This window comes from Thamnophis elegans, chromosome 5, assembly GCF_009769535.1.
Source record: "Thamnophis elegans isolate rThaEle1 chromosome 5, rThaEle1.pri, whole genome shotgun sequence".
Classification (NCBI taxonomy): domain Eukaryota; kingdom Metazoa; phylum Chordata; class Lepidosauria; order Squamata; family Colubridae; genus Thamnophis; species Thamnophis elegans.
This window is the reverse complement of record NC_045545.1, coordinates 43,236,383-43,256,389: the sequence shown is the minus strand read 5'-3', so window position 1 is coordinate 43,256,389 and position 20,007 is coordinate 43,236,383. Positions and strand designations below refer to the sequence as shown.

General features: G+C 37.3%; 1 protein-coding gene across 4 annotated transcripts in view; it reads left to right on the top strand.

The window, feature by feature from the left end:
• Positions 1-20,007, top strand: part of PTPRF (protein tyrosine phosphatase receptor type F) — a 627,213-nt gene that overhangs the window by 507,908 nt on the left and 99,298 nt on the right. For all 4 annotated transcript variants that reach the window (XM_032217661.1, XM_032217663.1, XM_032217660.1 and 1 more), the window contains one exon: positions 4,825-4,935. In XM_032217661.1, the coding sequence (XP_032073552.1) occupies positions 4,825-4,935 (111 nt within the window). The remainder of the gene's footprint in view (positions 1-4,824; positions 4,936-20,007) is intronic.

The window sequence follows — 20,007 nt, the reverse complement described above, 5'->3', positions numbered from 1 at the left end:
TTCATACCTCCATAGTAGCAGCTATATAATCCCAAGCCTACTAGAGTAAGTTTTGTAATTTGAACACGCAAAGTGGTTTCTGGAAGTAATCCTAAGATTGTAATCAGTACTATGTACAGTGATCCTGACATCTTGTGATTTCAGTAACTGCTGCTATTGACTGATCCCTGAATTCTCTGAAATCTATACCTCTGCTAAATTATATTCACTCAATTGTCCAATGCTACTCTTTTTTTTTCTTCCCTGTCTTTCTTCATTAAATCATTGCTTCAAATTAATAAAGCAGTCTTTGGTTCTGGTTCAGTTTCTGGGTGTTAATGTTTTCAGTTGTGTTAATATTTGTGGAACAAATGTGGATTGTTATTTCAAAAATATTGGAATTTAATTTAGTGGAAAATCTGAGTCATGTGGCCAAATAGCATAGGCCTAATGGTAATCCAATCTTTCAACTGTAATGTCATAAGTTCTTAAGCTATTTATCTAAAACTACAAAAAAAAAATCTTAAAGCAAAACAATAAACGGCATGTTAAGTAGCCAAGCTATGCCTGTTTGTAGCCCCATTTTTACTTATACCAGACTGAGGCTTTTCCTGCATTTAACTGTCATGTGTTTCTTACCAACAAGTGAGAACATTAACAACTTGGCAAAAGAACCGCCATATGTTCGGTATATCCTTTTTGAGAGAATTGACTTACTACTATAATGAGAATCATCCATCTCATAAAACATAAATCTCTCTATCTGAGTTCTAATGAGGTATTTTAAGAGTTTGCCTGACATTATTTAAAACGCATGTGTCCTGTTTGAATGTCAAAGCTGACATTTTTCTAAGTGCCAAGAGCCACCTCTTGGCATCTCATACGGGATTTCTGTCAGACTGACACCTTTTGTTAAACATACAGACTACTGAATCTCTAGCAGGGATAGAGGAAAGCATTTTTATGAAGGGAGGTTATGCTCACATAATGATAATGTTCTGAGGTCTTTCTAAAGGTAAGTTGCTGCATTTCCATGATGTATTAATTTGATCAAAATGAGACTAGACTAATGGATTATCGTGCCTGCAATTGGTTGGATGTTTATTTTCAGATATGCATAGTTGCTCGGTACATTGGATAGGAAAGCCAGGCAATCTCTCTTGTGCGAAGGTGTGAAGGAAATCAGATAAAGTAGCCGGAGAAGCAGGGTGTTCTGTTTTGAAAACTAACCTTTCCGTTGGCCTTGCAGCCATGAGCCCTACTTTTCCTCTGCAGAGATGCTGTCATTTTTCTAAGAGCTCTGTATTTGTGAGGCATGTTGTCACTTTTAACATTCCCCCTTTGCCTTTCAGGTGAGACCCAGGCTGAAAGGTCAGGGTGAGTTTTGATAGATTGTTCAGAGATATATGGCTCTAGTTGCTGATTGGCAGATTAGAGAAGAGGATAGAGGAATGGACATGGGTTTCAGGGATGATCACCAGATTGCAACAAATGAACCTTTAGAAGAGGTGATTTGTTTCTCTTTTATCAAATGCCGCTTCCTCTATTGCCATAAAGTGACAACAAAATAAGCACAATGGAAAATTAGAAAATTCTTCAATTCTCTTGGAGCAGTTAGTGCTGTCATGACAGACTTGGTGCAGGCTACCCATCCTCCTCACCAAAAGCTTCTTTGAAGTCACCAGGCTACTCATTCATTCAATATTTGATAGCACAGTTAGCTTCCAAAATTGTTGATACAGCCAAATGCCACTGTAGTTGTATAGTGACTCAATGATAACATTTCTATGATGCTGTGGAAAACAGATACATGGGAAACAGTTAAAGTAGGTACTTAAGACTTTTCTCTGCCCTAATATGAATCTTATATGTTCAAAGCAAAAGGAGCCAGAATTTAAAATACAAATACCTAAAAACTGACAGAGAAAAGCTGATTAATCTTTCTTCTAATTCTTCTGATATTATACAAATTTAATACTGCTTAACCCTGCTAAGAGACTGCCACCCTTTGGCAGTTTTGCAATTTTGCTTCCTGAAAAGCTTGCAAATCTCCCTTCCTCCCTCCTTTCTAAAGTGAAATAAAGAAGAAAGGGTGTTTGAAGTCTAGATGTATGATATAACTAAAAAAGTAAATTGATGGTAAATTGTATTCCTATATTTGCCTTGTGAACTTCTCAGTTCAAAGATCCTGCAGTGACTGCAGTCCTTGCATAAATCACAGAAACTCAGTTTCAGTCCAGATCTGACATGCCAATCATCAACCTCAGGGAGGAAACAATTAAGCAGGATCATAATGAGCTTCAATAGGAAAATTGCTGAGTTGATTCCCTTTCTTGCCTAATTGCCAATAAATTGGGCTTGGAGATGTTTGGCTGTCATTCTGTGAGGTCCATGTGATTATTAGAAATGCATATTTACAGAGCAACACAGACATGGCTCTCATTTGTGTGTAGCTAAATCCTTCTATAACTCTCTACAGAATTGCTACTTTGAACCACTTTGAAATAAAAATAGCATTTGTCCAGAATTAATACATGCTTTTTGTAATTCTGCACTCTTATGTGAAATGAAGTTGTGCAAAAGATTTTCCAGTTCCTGCTATTCAGACATCTTACTTTCCGAACATTGTGTTAAAATGGAAGCAGATTGAGTAAAAGCCAGGATATTTCTAATTTATAGCCTAGCCCTAAAGGAAAATCCACAATTTTTTCCTCTAACCCTTTTTTATAAAGCCTTCCTCATTGCCACTCAAATGATTTTCATCTGCCATTTACACTCTAAGGTAGAGCACATGTACCTACACTAGACAGAGGACTCAGTATTGTAATTCATGCACTCAGCTACCCACAGCTTGGATATATGGATCTATCCCCAGTCAAGGAACAAATGATCAGGAGTCCCTTTTTCTGGTGCTTCCCTGCAATTGTTATTGGCACACTGTTCAAATAATATATTTGTTTTATGCTCAGAATTTCTAACAATAATTAAAATACAAAAAGTATAAAATATAATTAATATTAAAATTAACTATTATATAAGTTTTGTGGAGGGGGCATAAATTTACAGATTTTCTAAATTTAGAGAAAGTGGAAGCTAAACATGAATCTCATTAAGTCTTCATTGTTCCAACATGCAAAAACAGTTCTTTGGGCCAGATCTTTTGAGTTACAAAATTGTTTCTGCCACACTTCATCCAAATACCTAAACAGCAAGGTATAAACTTTCAAACCGTTTAAAAGTACAAAGCATGAATGCCCCCTAGAAGGTAGCAGGAGCCAGTTTTCTCTGATCAGTTTATTTCTATTTTCCAGATCTGGTACAACAATAGAGAGGGCTCTCTATATCATTTTTATGAAATAGCAGAACAAAATGAACTTCATTAGTTCTCCTCAGATACAGACTTTATACTGCTTCAATTTATTGTTGTAAATGATTTAGGTGACAGTAGTTTATTCACATTATTTTTCCTTCTATTCCAATAATATGAAAACTGAATTTAACCTCCATTGCCTTGGTGTGGGAGGCCAGAAACAGCAATTTCTGTTCATGGTGCTGTTTTCTTTGGCAAACAGAAATGGATTCAGACTCTGACAAGCAGACAGGTTAATGCCTTTTTTCTTGGTTCAAGAGTACATAATTTTTGTGAGTGAAAGCTGCCTTCTACAATCTATGGAATCTCAACTTCTGGAATCACAAATGAAGTATTTATTCCCCAAGAAGTACCAGGTCCCATTCTTGGAATAGCTGCTTAAAATAGTCGTTTATTTATTTATTTATTTATTTATTTATTTATTTATTTATTTATTTTGCCTTTATCATTCTAAACCTACATCTCCCATAATCTGGAAGGCAACAATATAGGATTTAGTTCATTCACAGTGGCAGGATAAGAAGGAAGAGTGATACTGTTTCAGTATATTTATATGTAATGTGAATTTGGCAGAGTTTAGTATTCAGCCTGGTTGCTTGGATTGATATGATTACTATTTGGAAAAGGGAAGAAAGGGAATGGTAGCATGGAAGGGGTCTCACCCAAGATGTATTTTAAAATTTGAAGTAGTTTAAAATTCAAAGCAGCAAAGCCAATGAAATATCAAGAGTTATGTTAGTATTAAGTACATTGAACAAAAAACCAACGGCACAGGATAGAGTGAATAGAAAATGTATGGCCTGCAAAATCTTCAGATAAACTTTCTGTATCTAGGCCTTTCAAAGGTCCTGGCTGTCCTACCTACTGATGTTGTTACTTGTTGATGTTGTTAGTAGAAAGAACAGTATAATTATATGTAAAATACAATAGAAACAAGGAATTTTTCAAGTTGAAAAGTTGTGGTTCTTTCTATTGCTAGGCTTAAGAGTAAATTAATTATACTTTGTTGTGGAATGAAGTGTATTTAATAGATTAAGATAGTTAAAGAAAGGTAATGAACTAAGATTAGATTCCTTTGGATTTATTTATTTACTGTGCGTTTATTGGGGTTGTATTTTGTTTTTGGGTTCATATAACACATAGAACTATTTACAACAATTTAAAATATTGTATAATATCTTGCTATGGAAAAAATATTCAGCATAGTTATCTTAAGTCTGGATTCTTGATAGTTTCTCCATATGGGAGAAATTTATTTGGAACATAAAAAGCAATTGAAAAGGTATCAATAATTTGTTTGACTATGAAGCTATGAAGACTGGGCACAACAGATGCTCTATAGTAACAAGCATGGATATCCTACAAGCAGCAACAGGCATCATCTGTCCTCTTGTGTTCATGTTTGCAATAAGAATACAGAACAATAACATACATCTTGTTATAACCGGTGTTGTTTATGTTTTGTTTCTACATAGGGGCTCTCCAAATTGAAAACAGCGAGGAGTCGGATCAAGGCAAATATGAATGTGTCGCTACAAACAGTGCAGGGACCCGTTACTCTGCTCCAGCAAACCTTTATGTGCGAGGTAAAGTTTGAGAAGGCAAGCTTTCATCCCTTTCCCCCTTCTCTTCCATGGTCATTGCCTCTCAAATCACCCATTCAACATTGCAGCAAGAGAATACTTCAGTGATGCTTTGTGAGTGATGAAACTAAAATCCCTAACCTATGAATTCAAGCCCTGGAAGACCCTTCCTTTCCTTTGGGGGTAATATGAGTGATGATCAGATGAAAACAGTCGATGTGAGAATCTGTCTTTTCGTGGGGGAAGGGGGGGAAGAAAAAGAAAGACATTTGTGGGGCTCTGTAAAATTAGTGGGTTTCTCTTCCTAGGTTTGATCTGTTCTCTGGCAGGTGAACACTATAGTACATTGGCCCAGGAATAGATGTAGCTTTCATGTGTTCTATTGATCAACACCTCCTCTACAACAGGGATAATTGCTGAACCTATTAGAATAGTTGTGATTCCTGCTGTGATCCAGCTGCAGTTTGTTTCATAAAGCCATTTTGCCAGACTATTTTCAAATCTCTGTTTCATTCCTGTGCTCAAAATAGGAAGAGCCTTGATTTCTGTTTGTAGGTCAAAGAATCCAATACTTCATTAAGAACATGCTTTTTTCTGGAGTGTTTTACAAGAAGATAAAATTTTGCATCAGCCAAGAAAAAGTGATGTGAGAGACTCTTCATGGTTAAAGGTCTGACACTTGTCTAAAAGAGGGGGGGGGGGCTGAGTGTAGTAGCCTTTGATGGGCAGATAAAGTGGTATTTTATTTTTACCCAGAGTCTAGATTCTAACAACTGCTTGTTTAAATAGAACTTTTCCTCCCTCCCTCCCTTCCTTTCCATTCTCACTCCCAGCCACCTCTGAACATATATAGGTAAAGGTAAAGGTTCCCCTCACACATATGTGCTAGTCATTCCTGACTCTAGGGGGGCGGTGCTCATCTCCGCTTCAAAGCCGAAGAGCCAGCGCTGTCTGAAGACGTCTCCGTGGTCATGTGGCCAGCATGACTAAACGTCAAAGGCACACAGAGCATTGTTACCTTCCTGCCAAGATGGTCCCTATTTTTCTACTTGCATTTTTACATGCTTTCGAACTGCTAGTGGTTGGCAGAAGCTGGGACAAGTAACAGGAACTCACTCCATTACATGTTGCTAGGGATTCGACCCGCCAAACTGCTGAACTTTCTGATCGACAAACTCAGTGTCTTAACCACTAAGCCACTACGTCCCTTGAACATATATACATAGACCATTTATAACAGAAAGTTGCCTTAACCAAGGCCAGGAATGGTTACTCTAAGAAAAGACCAAAATGACACACTGGAAGTTTGTCACTTTCTCAATTGCTGTCATAGTGTTTAGACCTCATTTTCTACAGCTGCCTTTCCTTTTTACAAAACAATTTTGACAAACTTACAAAAAGCTGAAGTTTAAAATATGCTTAGAGCTCAGTATAAACACCCATTTCACAACTGTAATGTGATCATGCTTGACCTCATACTTTTTGTATTATTATAAAAAAAAATTCAGACCAAATCTAGTAAAACGAATACTCTGTCTCTAGAGAGCAGGAGGGGCAGAAATGTTTATTTGAATGTATGTCACTCTTAACACTGTTGGATAAGCAATTGCACGTTTTCAGCCACATTCTCTTTTAAGTGCTTTTCCCTTTGTCTAGGCTTGCAAACAGACTTGGGAAAGCTAATGTTTCACCTGAATGCCCAGCTTGCCAAGCCAAAGGAACTTCTCAAAACTGGCCCGATTCCCTGTTTGCTGAGTCTTTATTTAGATAGAGAAACTCCCTTTGGATTTTAAGTAGTGCAGTAAAGTGTGGCCTCAAGTCTTGATGTGAAAAGCATGTTGTTCATCTAGCTGACTGGTTGGCTGCGTCTGCAGATAAGGTGACATGAGCCCAGCTTCTGCTACGAAGATTTTTCAGCCCTGCGTGTATGGCTCATTTTCCATTTAACCGTTGTGCTTCTGAAGCACAAATTTTGGAATAAAACTCCATTTTACTGCAAATAATCTCTACAAGGTTGGATTCCAATCTGCAGAATTGTGATAAAGCCCATAGTATATAAAAGCCAGGTTACTACATAAATTGTCTCCTGTGGAAGTTTGCCACCGGTATGGTTAGCCAGGCAATATTTATGCAAGTGCTTTTTTTTTTTTTTTTTGCAAAACAAAATAGATATCCTAACCAGTTGACCAATATTTTTTTTTGCAATTCTCTACCATTTTTATACCTGTTTTATATACAATTAGGAAGTTGTTTTCCTCGGCTTCTTATATCTGAGTAAGCAAAATAAGGGATGTGTAAGATCATTGTGCATATTATTGTAGCCATATAATTATCTTATAATTTAATTGTTTGGGAGCTCATGATATTTCTGTCATGATGGTGGTTTTCTCCTTGGCATCAGTAGGGGTTAAGGGAGGGAGAGGGAAGAATTGCTTTTTTCCCCCTGTGATTGCTACACATATGTATTGTACATACGTTTGTTTTTATGCCTCCTTGGTCCCCAAAAAATAGATCTTTCCCAAAAAGTAAAGATGTCTAAACAATAATCACTTCTTTCTCTTACATGAAATTGTTTGTACAGTGCAATCCTATTCTATGGTCCTGCTATATTCCTTATCAATGAAAAAGGCTGGTCAGAATGAAAGATTAAACTTTTTCTGCAGAATAAATTGATTTAAAAGAATTCTTCTTCAAGGGTGTCTAGATGAGATTTTGGTGGGGAGCAAAACCACTGTTATTCTGACTGAAAGGTCTAGTATTGCACCTTAATTCTGATATTATTTGTTTTTTTGTGGCACATAATTCTTTAATGTTGCCGTAGGAATTTTTTTAGCATTGGAATGTAATATAGAAAATATCTGTCTCCTTTAAAAATTAATTTTGCTAAATTGCCCAACATTTTTAGCCCTTCTTTTAGACTGCAATCCAAAGAGGGATTTTTATATTTTTGTAAAATAAATTTACAATATGGGTAAATTTAATTTCTGGTAATTAGATTGCCTGGTCTTTAATAATGTGCAATGGGAATAGTGCTGTAGCATATCAGTGATAAAGAGCCCAGTTTGATATAATAGTTTAAGGCACCAGACTAGAACCAAGAGATCATTAGGCACAAAGCCAACTGGGTGATCTTGAGCCAACCACTTTCTCAGTCCTAGGAAAGAGGCGATAAATAAGCCATATCTTGACAAGGAAACTTGTCAAGATATGGCTTACTGAATATCTTGACAAGGAAACAGCAGAGACTTGTCTAGGGACTTGCCAGTAGTCAAAACTGACTCAAAGCCCCTCCAAGAAAACAAAAAGACAGTAATCAGTGATAGTCCCAAAGATACTTTTTTTCAAAATACAATTGGAAACTTTTTCCTTGAAGATGTTTTGCTTGTTATCCAAGAAGCTTCTTCAGTTCTGATTAAATGATGAAGGATGGAAGGACTTATATTCCTTGCAGTCATCTGGTCATTAGTACTCTTTCTGAGAGTTGTGGAGGCAAATTGGGGGTTTATCTGTGCCCTCAGGGTCACCTGAAATGAACAACAAATGAAGCAATGTTGTCATTCCATACATTGTAGAAATATCTGAAAAGCTCAGGAGGATTTTTAACCAACACAATATACATACACACTTTAAACCTAAAAATACACTAAGGCAGAAGTTTGTCCACCCCAAGGATAAAACACTCAGACACAAACTGAGCAATATGATATATGCAGTACAATGCAATGAGACCTGTACAGATCTGTACATTGAAGAAACAAAACAACTACTTCACCAACACATGGCACAACTTAGGAGAACAAATCCATCAGGACCAGATTCAGCAGTCCATCTGCATTTGAAAGACAAAGGCCACACTTCTGAAGACAGCGAAATCCACATTCTGGACAGAGAGGACTGCAGGTTTGAAAGAAAGATCAAAGAGGCCATCTACATTATGATTGAATAGCCCTCTCTCAACAGGGGAGGGATAGGACACCACCTATCTCCTGTTTACAACACACAGTCCTTTCAGCAGTTCCAAGAATGTTGCACACCTATTTGCACTATTCAGGTGACCCTGAGGGTATAGATACACCTCCAAGAGGCCTCCACAACTCTCAGAGTGCTAACGACCAGATGACTGCAAGGAATACAGGTAATCCTCAACTTACGATCACAATTGAGCCCCAACATTATGTTGTTAAGTGATAAATTTGTTAAGTGAGTTTTGCCCCATTTTATGACTTTTCCACATTTTTTAAGCAAATCACTGCAGTTGTTAAGTTACAAACACAGTTGTTGAGTGAATATAGCTTCCACACTGTCTCTGCTTGTCGGAAGATTTTAAAAGGGGTTCACATGACCCCAGTTTACAGCAAATCATACACATGAACTAGTTGTCAAGCATCCAAATGTAAATCACATGACCTTGGGGATGCTGCAGTGGTCATAAGTGTGAAAATGGTTATAAGTCGCTTTTTCAGTGCCGTTGTAACTTCAAACGGTCACTAAATGAATGGTTGTAAATCGAGAACTATCTGTATAAATCCTTCCACCATTCAGTCAAAACTGAAGAAGTCCAGTTGCCTTTTGGAAAAAATCACCTCCATGATCTGGATAACTTGAGAATCTCCAGAGACAACCAGTGATAGTGAAGCATTGGACTATCCAAACTGCCCACTACCAGACTGGCCTCATAATGTAACAGGTTCTTTGAGTATAGACTTTATTGGAAGATACACATTTAAGTTAAGACCTGCAAATATTACGTTCAGTAAAATCAAATAGAGGTTGCACAACAATTCAAAAGGTCAATAACTGTTAGTTCTTACTTCAGCCTGTTAACTCTTAACTATGGGCAAACAGTAATTCTAAAAATGCATATCGTCTTTCTAAAATCCAGTTATGCTTGAGTTCCATGGATTTAAGGGGAACTTTAAGCAATGTGTAATTTTTAACTCTGGTGAAAACTGTGTAGGTATTCCTTGACTTACAACCACCATTGGGACCATAATTCCCACCTTTAACTAAGACAATTGTTAAGTGAGTCATGCCTAATTTTACAACCTTTTTTCTATGATTGAATCACTGCAGTTGTTAGGTGAATGGCTTCCCCCATTATCTTTCCTTGTCAAAAGCCTGCTGGGAAGATCACAAATGGTGATCACATGACCACAGGATACTGCAACTGTTGTAATACATGCCAGTTGCCAAGCATCCAAATTTTGATTGCATGACTTTGGGAATGCTGCAACACTCTTTTAAGTGTGAGGACCAATCTTAAGTCATTTTTTTCAGTGCTTGTAGAACTTGGAACAGTTGCTAAACTAAGAGTTGTTAGTTGAGAATACCTATATTTGGAAAGGATTAATTCAAGCCAGTCAGCTTGTTTCTGACACCATAAACAATACAAGGGGAAATCCTTGTATTACTGTGGATGTGATTGTCATAGCACGAAGGACGAATAAAAGTCTGCAGAAAGAAAGAAATGTCGTCCTTCCTTTTTGAAAAGATATAAGAAGCTGCTTGATATGAACCTGTTTCCTAGCACTAAGGTGTCTGCTCTGCCAGGCAGCATCTTGGCCTCTTGGCATTTTTCATGGCACTTGCTACTTGATTGTTCACATGAAGAACTGGCACTCTGTCAGAGTTTTGCTGCAGAGATTCTCGGTGTAAAACTAGTTAAGCTAATTTTACTAGACAGGTCAAGCTTGAGTATGATCCACTCATGCTAATAGTTGAAACTGTTTGGAAAAAAACTGGCCCGAGATGAAAATCATTTGTTGCAAACATACCTCTTCTCAGAATTGCTTGATATGCAGAAATATCGCTAAATTCTTTTAAGTACTTGCCAGAACATTCCTGCAAGGATACATAATTAAGATTGTCTAATAAGGTGTCAAAGAAGACTAAAATAAGTGCATGAGGCATAGCTCTGTTCCGATGATCCAGTCACATATGGATCTCAACACACAAGGACTGGTGAACAGTCCCTCCTCTTACTGTGCCATGCTATGATCTCAGAATAACGGTTTACCCATGGCATAGTGCAGTCAGTTGCTGAAGAAACCCTGGGCTCATGAAAAGGCCCTGTATGAGCTGCCACAGATAAAGGCAGGAAAGGCACTCCCTGCAAGGAGCCATAATCTTGTACCCATGGGGTGGGCGGAGGACTGGTTCCTTGGGTATTGAAATACACATGTAAGCCTATGGTCTGAATGATCAGTATCAAATTTCTTTCTCTAACAGAACTTTGATAAGAAAAATGTATTTAAAGACAGCAATGGCACTTAGACTTATATATTGCTATATTGCTAGGGCTATAAGCGGGTTACAGAATCAGCTTATTGCCGTGATGGTGAACCTTTATCTTTATTTCCTGCCTTTATCTGTGTAAAAGCATGCCAAAATTGTGTGGTCACACCAACAATGCAATGTGCCCCACCCACCTGCTCATGTGCGTGTGACCACCACCACCCCGCCATGCTGGGGGAAGAGTTTTCGCCCTCCCCAGGCTACAGAGGCTTTCCTGAAGCCTGGGAAGGGCAAAAACAGTCTCCCTCGAAGGCCCTCCAAAAACTAGAAATCCAGATTCATTTAAAAATCATATTACTAACTGAACAAATGTAATGATTCAGTTAACTGTGGCAAGAAAAGTCATAAAATGGGACAAAGTCACTTAATAAATGTATCACTTAGCAGCATAAACTTTGGGATCAATTATGGTTGTAACTCAAGGGCTAACTGTAGTACCTAGTGATATGACTTAAGTTTACAAAGAACAGTACAGGTAGTCCTTGAGTTATGACCGTAGTTGAGCCTAGAATTACAGTTGTAATTTGTTGTAAATCGAAGCAATCATATCATTGGATTTGAATTTTTGTGATCTTTTTTGATGGGAGGGGAGATGGTTGTTAACACCACAGTCATCAATTTTCCCCAATGGACATTTTTTGCTGGAAAGTGGAAGTAAGTGCCAGAAACTAGTAAAAAAAGTCAGAACTGTGGTCATACCATCTCAGAAAGCTGCAAATGGTCATAAAGGAGAGCTGATGACCAAGAACCCAAAATGCAATATTGTAACTGTATGGTGTGTGTGCAGCCATCATAGCTCCAAAAATGGGTCAAAAATAACTCTGGGGAGATGTCATAACTTTGAATAGTCTGTACAAACATTTTAAAGCACATAGGCAACATATATTTAGAATTAGAAACTGGCCTTACCTTAAAGTTACATTAGATTTCCATTATTGATAATATGAGATGATATGAAATTAAATCACTTCCTTTCCATTTCATATTATTGGCCAACTCCCTAAAATAGCACATGTGATTAAAAAGTAACTTGTTACTCTATAGAATGCAAGTTCAGGATAAATTGATTTATAATGAAGGCAATCAGAAAGCTAAGATAACCTTGAGGAAGAAACTGTAAGATAAATGAGAGTTGACAATTGCACAAAATAAAGAGGGGAAAGAAAAGGGGAAAAAGAAACTATAATAATTTATGACAAGTCAGAGAGTAATTAAACATGGAGGAATAGATTTATTGGTCAGTCTTCCAAAAGGAAACAATTTATATCATACTCTATCTGCTGAGCTATTGTTGTTAAGTAGCAAAGTTTTAATGATGACCTGGTCCTCTGAGTAAATAGAACACTAACATCCTACCGCAACACACAATGTCTTAGAGCAGTGATGGCGAACCTATGACACGCGTGTCAGTGCTGACACGCGTAGCCATTTGGGGTGACACGCACAGGATTTCATGCGATTCATCCTCGGCTCCTGCACGGCCGCCGAGGATGAAAGAATCTGTGCTGGAGGAACGGGGGGGGGCGGGACGTGTGATCTCCCCCGCCCACACTCACTTACTGTATCGCTGCCGCCCCTTTCTGAGCGCAGGGGCTGCTGGTAAGGCGTGCGTGCCGTGCGCACACACGTCATCAGCACGGCGAGGGAGGACCCGCAGGAGAGGAGCGCGGGAACAGTGCGCGCCTCTCTCCAGTCAGGCCGGCACAGAGAGTCTACTCCTGGGACTGTCGGTTACGACCGCACCACACTTATCTCAGTTCACGGCAGGGCTGTGGAGTCTGCTGCTTCCAGCTCCACGTCCTCATCAACATGCTGCTCCGGCCCGCCCCCGCTATGAATATTCATATTCTTCGCCCTCGCGTCACTAGGAATATTCATAGCAGGGGCGGGCTGGAGCGGCATGTTGATGAGGACGTGGAGCTGGAAGCAGCCGACTCCACAGCCCTGGTTCACGGCACCCCAAACAAGTTCAATAATATCAAGGGCAACATACGAAATCGACTGATGAACAAAGAAGTTACTAAGCAGGTATGTTAAATAATTTGTTTTTGGTTTATTAAATACAATTATATATTGCAATTATACATTTTTGTAGTTTAAACTATAAATTGCGCAAAATTATGTTTTTGTCGAAGTGACACACAACGCGAGTTATGCTAGATTTTTTGCCGATTTTTGACACACCACGCCAAAAAGGTTGCCCATCACTGTCTTAGAGACTATGCAAGTTCAAATCTCAGTGAAATTTAATATTTGGGGGCAGTAGCAGTGAGATCTTAGAAGAATAGTTATTTATCTTCAAAAACAAATTTGGGGAAATAATTGTACTTTATTCAAATAAATTCTGTTTTCCCATAATAATTATGGCTTCTGTTTTTCCTTTAATGCCAAATTTATTATTGGATAGTTAATGAATGAAAGATAAAAATGATAGAAATAAAAAATAAAATAATGTTGAATGGAACATTTTTATATAACTTATAAACAAACATTACTAAATGTACAGTTCAATAGCATAAAATACATTTTGTATAGTGTTATAGATTTATAATGAATAACGAGAACTTTATACACAGTAGGGACATAATCAGTGGAATACTTTAGCACAGACTAGAAACCTAGCCTTATTTATTTGGGGCATAAATGCTATTGGCTTATCTTTCAATACTAACAATAGTTAATAATTCCCCATATTAGAGGGGTGCAGGGGGCTTTGGTGGTGACAATTACCAATGGAGTACAAGTTGGCTCCCAATCTCACTGATTTCTAGATCTTTTATTGCTGCATTTTTTAAACTGCATATTGATTGATTGTCTATTTTGTCTTTGTAAACTCTGAAATCTTCCGGAAGTACAGCAATCTATAAATGTAATTTTTAAAAGCTTCAGTTCTCTTTGTAGTCAAACAACTATTTATTGAAAAGAAAAAATGTAGAACATGAATGTTCTAAATAGAGATGGTTTGGCTTCGGAATCCACCAATGCAGATTCCCTTTAGGGCAGGAGTTATTATTTCCATCACTTCCTAGTTTTGGTAATAGCCAGTCTACTACTGAGTTGTTTACTTTTAATATGGGAAAGGGTACCGCTCCACAAATTGAACCCAGCACCAGATGCACCCCTCAGGGCAAAATGATTGCCTACCTTTCTTCTAAATAAATCAGAGAAATGTAGCTGAGAAGATGATTATGTGAAAGAAAGAAACATCCTTTCAAATAATTGTAATAAACATCCAAGGCCATGTTTTAGGAAGAGAATTTTAAAAATGGAAAGGTTGGCATTTGCTTGCATAGTTCCTAAATTATGAGTTTAATATTCTTGTTGGATTTTACAATAACCATCTATTGTTCTGATTCATCTTCTATTTTGTTGTTTATTTCTACATTGAGAAGAGTGTCATGTTATTGCTTCTCCTTTATAATACTGATGCCATTGGCTCTCATCAACTGAGGCAGACTTAATGACTATTTTTAGTAAATAGTGTCCATAAAAGCCAATTTTGCATCTTGTAGCTGTTAGTAGGACAAAAGCTTATGGTTGCTTTTATTTATTTATATAGTTATTGCATCTTAATGTTGCTCTTCCTACATCCAATGTAATGTACTGCAATTCTTAGTATACCAGGATTCTAAAAAGAGGGGAAAGTGACAGAGATAAGGGGTGAAATGGTAGGCTCAGAAGAGAGAATGTAGTAGGCCGTGGAATATTTACTGATAAAACAGAGACAATTTGAATATTAGACATGAAAAGCTATAGTTTCTCCCATTCTTCAGTCCTTCCAGAGTGGAATCAGCTCTAATGTTTATTCCCTATAGTTCATTAGTATCAACAGAGATTAAGAGATAATCCATCAGTAGTAAATTACAGGCCCGGAGCTTATTCTTGACTGACAGCCCAGCAAGGTAACTATTTATATTAGTGTGTTTCATAAGTACCTCTTCCTTATTGTAATCCAAAGCACTTTGGCCTCCAGGGTGAAGCCAAACAGTTCACTATTGAACGGTATTATCCCACTATAATGTTTTGAGCATCACAGTTTTCTTTTTATATTGCTCACCTCAGGTCCTAGAGGTCCTTTTCATAGAAAGTGAATAATTCTGAACAAAGCAGACCCTTAAGCCCAGTTCTGATAGTAAATTTGTCTGTGGGTGGCACAAAATAAAATGGCTTATTTTATTTCTTGAATAACAATAATGGCATCAGAGAGCACAAAAGCATGCACAAAACCATCACAAAAGCATGCATCTCTAATGTGTTAAACAAGACTAGTTTTAAATATATTTCCATGTCATGTTATATAGCTAACATTATTAATATAGAAGTCAGTTTACTTAATAAAAAAATAGAGTTAAGCATGTAAACTTGTATATGCAGCCCTAATTCCTCAATAGTCCTCCAGCCATAACTTCCAGTGGTAAAATACTACAGAAAGAAAGGTGAGCTGGTATTTTGTAATTCCATTTTTTGTTTAAAATACCCAATAGCATCAATTTATATTATTCTCTTGTTATTAAATGTATCTTAATATAAAATATCTCCCAAATTATATGAAAACTTTTTGAGTTTTCAAAAACAAAACCTCATTTCAACAATGGTTTATTTGGCTGTATATTCAGAGGCTCAACATTTACTCCTTTCACACAGTGCCTTGGAAACAACTGAGATTTTAAAGTGATGTAATCCTATCAAAATGAAAAATATAATCTTAACATATGCACCCCTCCTTCTTACATGCTCAGACATACATTCACATCAGAAAACAAATCAGGCAACTCCGTTCATTCCTAAAGAAAACAGTGGTATTATTTCTACTGTACTTTACTGATATCCCACATTTCAGATCTGAAGCCCAAAAAGTACTTAAGAATAGACATGGGCACACATGTCCCACTGGCCAATGCCTTATTAAACAAACTGTGTCTTTTCCTAGGCTTGCACAGTAACACATCAATCCCAGGAAAGTAAACATTTGAATTAAGAAGCTACCTCTGTCTATCCAAGTCCAATCCAAAGTATCCAATCACACCCTGTTGCCATTTAAACATATATTTTCCTCGAATCACTTGACTTATTTAAGGTGGCAGAAGCAAGTGAGTTATACATGCCCAGGACACATTCTGGAAAACCTTTTTGAGCTCAAATCCAAAGCATAGCACATTCCTAATATCTATTATTAATGATTATTATATTTTTGTTGAATTTCATTGGGTAATTAAGTCTCTGTTCTCTATAAAGAAAAGGCACCTTTCTTTATAATGCCTGTATCTCAGCTCGCACTGTCAACACTGAAGATAAATTCCATGGATTGTTGTACCAAAAGATACAGCCTAACGATGGACCAAATAGTAGAAGCCTAATTCTATTTTATCCTTGGAAATTGTTTATTTATAGTTCCCTCTGCAATATCTCTTGTCCCATGAAGTTTTTTTAAATGGATGGCCTGCTAATAAGCATGTTTTTCCCTCTTCTCTCCAGTTTTAAAATGTGACTCACAAGCAGTTTTTAATCGCCAGGGCAGCCTCTACATTCTTTCAGTAAAGGTTCAGTTTCAGAGCACAACAAATATCTAGTTTCTGTAAGGTCATTCCTGCAGATGAAATGAGATATTTCATGCACTTCCGGAAAACAAAACTAACCTCTTACTGTCTCTCCTGCAGGAACAAAAGCAGGAAATGTACTGGATTGTCCTGCCAATTTGGGGTGGCTGTTATTTTCACTTCTTGCCCTCCTTTTTTATTGTTCTTTTATATATAAAGCTTTTGGTTCGTATTGCACTAATGTTTCTCTGCTGTTTCTAGCTGAGATTGGAAAGAGAGAGCAAGAGGTTCTTCGTGCTCGAAGAATTGCCACTGTTCACCAAGACTCTTACTGCGATGATTGGAGGTGGGAGGGAGTGGGGTGTTCATATTAAAACTATGAATGGGATAGGTGGGATTAAAGTAGCTCTGCTAATATTAGAGCAGTGGTTGACTTTGAGATCCTGAGTTGAATGAAATTTGGTGTGTATGTACCTTTGAATTTGTGCACATCTGCATGTTGAGGGTTATGTGGATCTGGAAAACGAAGAAATGAATCTACTATTTTGAAACAAAAATGGCCAATTTGTGTACCTGTGAGTGGATGTGGGTGGGAGGATGTTTGTATATGAATTTGCAGCATTGGTAGTCCTGGCCGGTCTCAATCATCATGTTTTGTTTCAGTGCTGTGCAGACACATGCAGCTTTGGCCTGTTTTTACTCTCTGTGTTTTTCCTTGTCTTTTTTTATTCCCTTCTCATCTTCATCGCACAATGTCATCAAACAAAACAAACTTTCATCTCTCAGATCAGCGAGAAGGTTGGTCCTTTTCACTTATTATCCACCCTACAGTATGCCACCTCAGATGGGATTTTTCCAGTAGGGGATTGAGAGTCATCCCTGCAGAAGGGGGATCTGATGGCCGCTGGCTCCAAGCCAGGCCCTGCCCTGCAGCCCTGATGGAATCTGCTTCCAACTTGCTATGACCTTGCTGATAGCATTGATCCATGGTTGCATGACTTTTGTTGCTTGATGTTTTATATGCACTGACTCTTGTCTGCATGCAATCCCGTTGCAATTTTCCCCTTGTTTTGGGATGGGGGAGGAAGGAATGAATTGCATGCAATTATACCATTAGGCAGCAGAGAGGGTATTGGCTTCATTAGACTGTCTTGTGGTGTGAGGGGCCAAATAATGCAGTATAAGCATTGGCTAGAATAATTAAAGTAACTTAATTTTGGCAGCATAGCTAAAACACATTTGTCCCACCCCAAAGAATACCATGGCTTCCAGCTTCATTTAATATTCCCCTATCTCTTTCAAATGCTGAATTTATGTACAGTATTACTATAAAACTGTAGGTAATTATGAACGCTCTCATGTTTTCATTTTCTACAATATCTCTGAAAACCAGGGCTGTTAGTCTTTCCCACTCTGCTGTGTGCTAGAGAAAGAAAAATGTGCCCATTTTATTTTTTATCTGTTGCTGGTGGTGCTTTGGGCCATCCATGTATTTTAGAGAGGACAGGAGTAATGTGGATGACAGAAATAAGCAAGTCCCGTATTTTTGCTGTAGTACAATGTCAAGCCAGATAGTTCCAAAATGCTGCTATGCATTGGGATGAGAGAGAAATTGTTTTTGAGTTGCTACTGCCTCAGCAAGCTGTATTGGTAATATAACAGGAATTTTTTTCTTACTCAGAGTATTTCTTTTTGTGAATAAGCAAATTCTTGTTACTTTTTGTGCCTCGGTTATAATGGAAGAAATCATACTAGGAATCTCAGCATGTTTGCACATCAGTTTTGTGGGCAAAGTCATGTACATCTATAGTTCGTCCATCCCAGCGTTTTTCCTATATTGTCCCTTGACTTGTTCCATATAGTTAAAAATGATCTCATGTTTGCAGTTTGCACTAAAATGTTCCTGCTTTCTTCAGTTTCTTGCGCTCCATGTATAGCATAATAGCCCTAAATTGTGTAAAGCTGCTGTTTGTACTTGCTTTAAACTGAGGCCCCTCAAGCCATACTTCATTAAGATTATAATTAGAGTATGTTTAATGAGCTGCTGTTGCAGTTGTCCTGAGGCAGTAGCTTTTGTTCTCAATATTCTTTTTTTAACACACTCCCTTAACCAACAATGGAATAAAAAAGTTTTCTTATTTCTAATCTTAAACTTAAATTTATTGAAGGCAGTATTCCATGACATCTTGGCAGAGATGAAAATTGAGAAATAGGAGGAAGATCATAAAGCTGCATAGATTTGTCATGCCTAGTGCTCTGTTGTGCAAGATCAAATAGCAGTATTTCTTCCATGAGTTCTTCGAAATATATATCAATGCCAACAGCCTTGGCTGCAAGATGGACATTTAAGAACTATTTCATGTTTGAAAGTAGTTCCATGTTCCAGTTTCAGTGGCAGGAACAATGTTTACCTAACAGTAATCAATTTTTCAAGTGCATACCTTTGAAACCATTTGACAGAATAAATCCCATGATTTCAAATGTAAAGTTATTCACAAATGCATATATTTTACTACCCTTGAAGAAAAAATGTTGAATTTGTAACAGCTCTTCAACAAACAAATGGATCTTATTAAGGTCCATCACCCATAAATGTTTTACAGCTCAATTATATAATAGGGTGAAATAGAGAAGGTGTTAAATAATCCTATGGAATGTTTCCTGGCTTTATAATTTGTTTGGCATTGAATGTTTAAATTTGTAAAGTAATTTAGGATTAAAGCAGCTTTCTAAATTTATTTATTTAAATAAATACGTCTTAGACTTGTTTTTGTCCTCTATTTTCAATTATGAAGGATTCATCCATGCATTTAATTATTGTTCTGCAATTGCTACCAGGTTATATATTAAAAAGTTAAATGTTGATAAAGCACTTCATTTTTTCCCTCTCTCTCCATCTTTAATGCTGTGTTATTTTCAAAGTAAATGAATGCAAATTTCAAAACAGCAGTCTGATTTTCTCTTTCTTTGCTATTACCATGTCACCAAACTGTACTGTGATGGGTCCTTGGCATTGTACTGCTGTAATGATAGATGCTCTGTTATATGGGGTTGTCAGTGCAAATAATTAACCTTAAAAGTTATAGCTGAAATATAATCCAACAATGTTTCAGCCCTGGTTTGGAAATTGGAATATAAAATGTCAGCACTCAGGGATGCATTAAAAATATAAATAGTATAGCATTGTTTGAGCAGAAGATATACCTCTAAATGCATTTTTTCTGCTTCCATTTTTCTCTCCTGC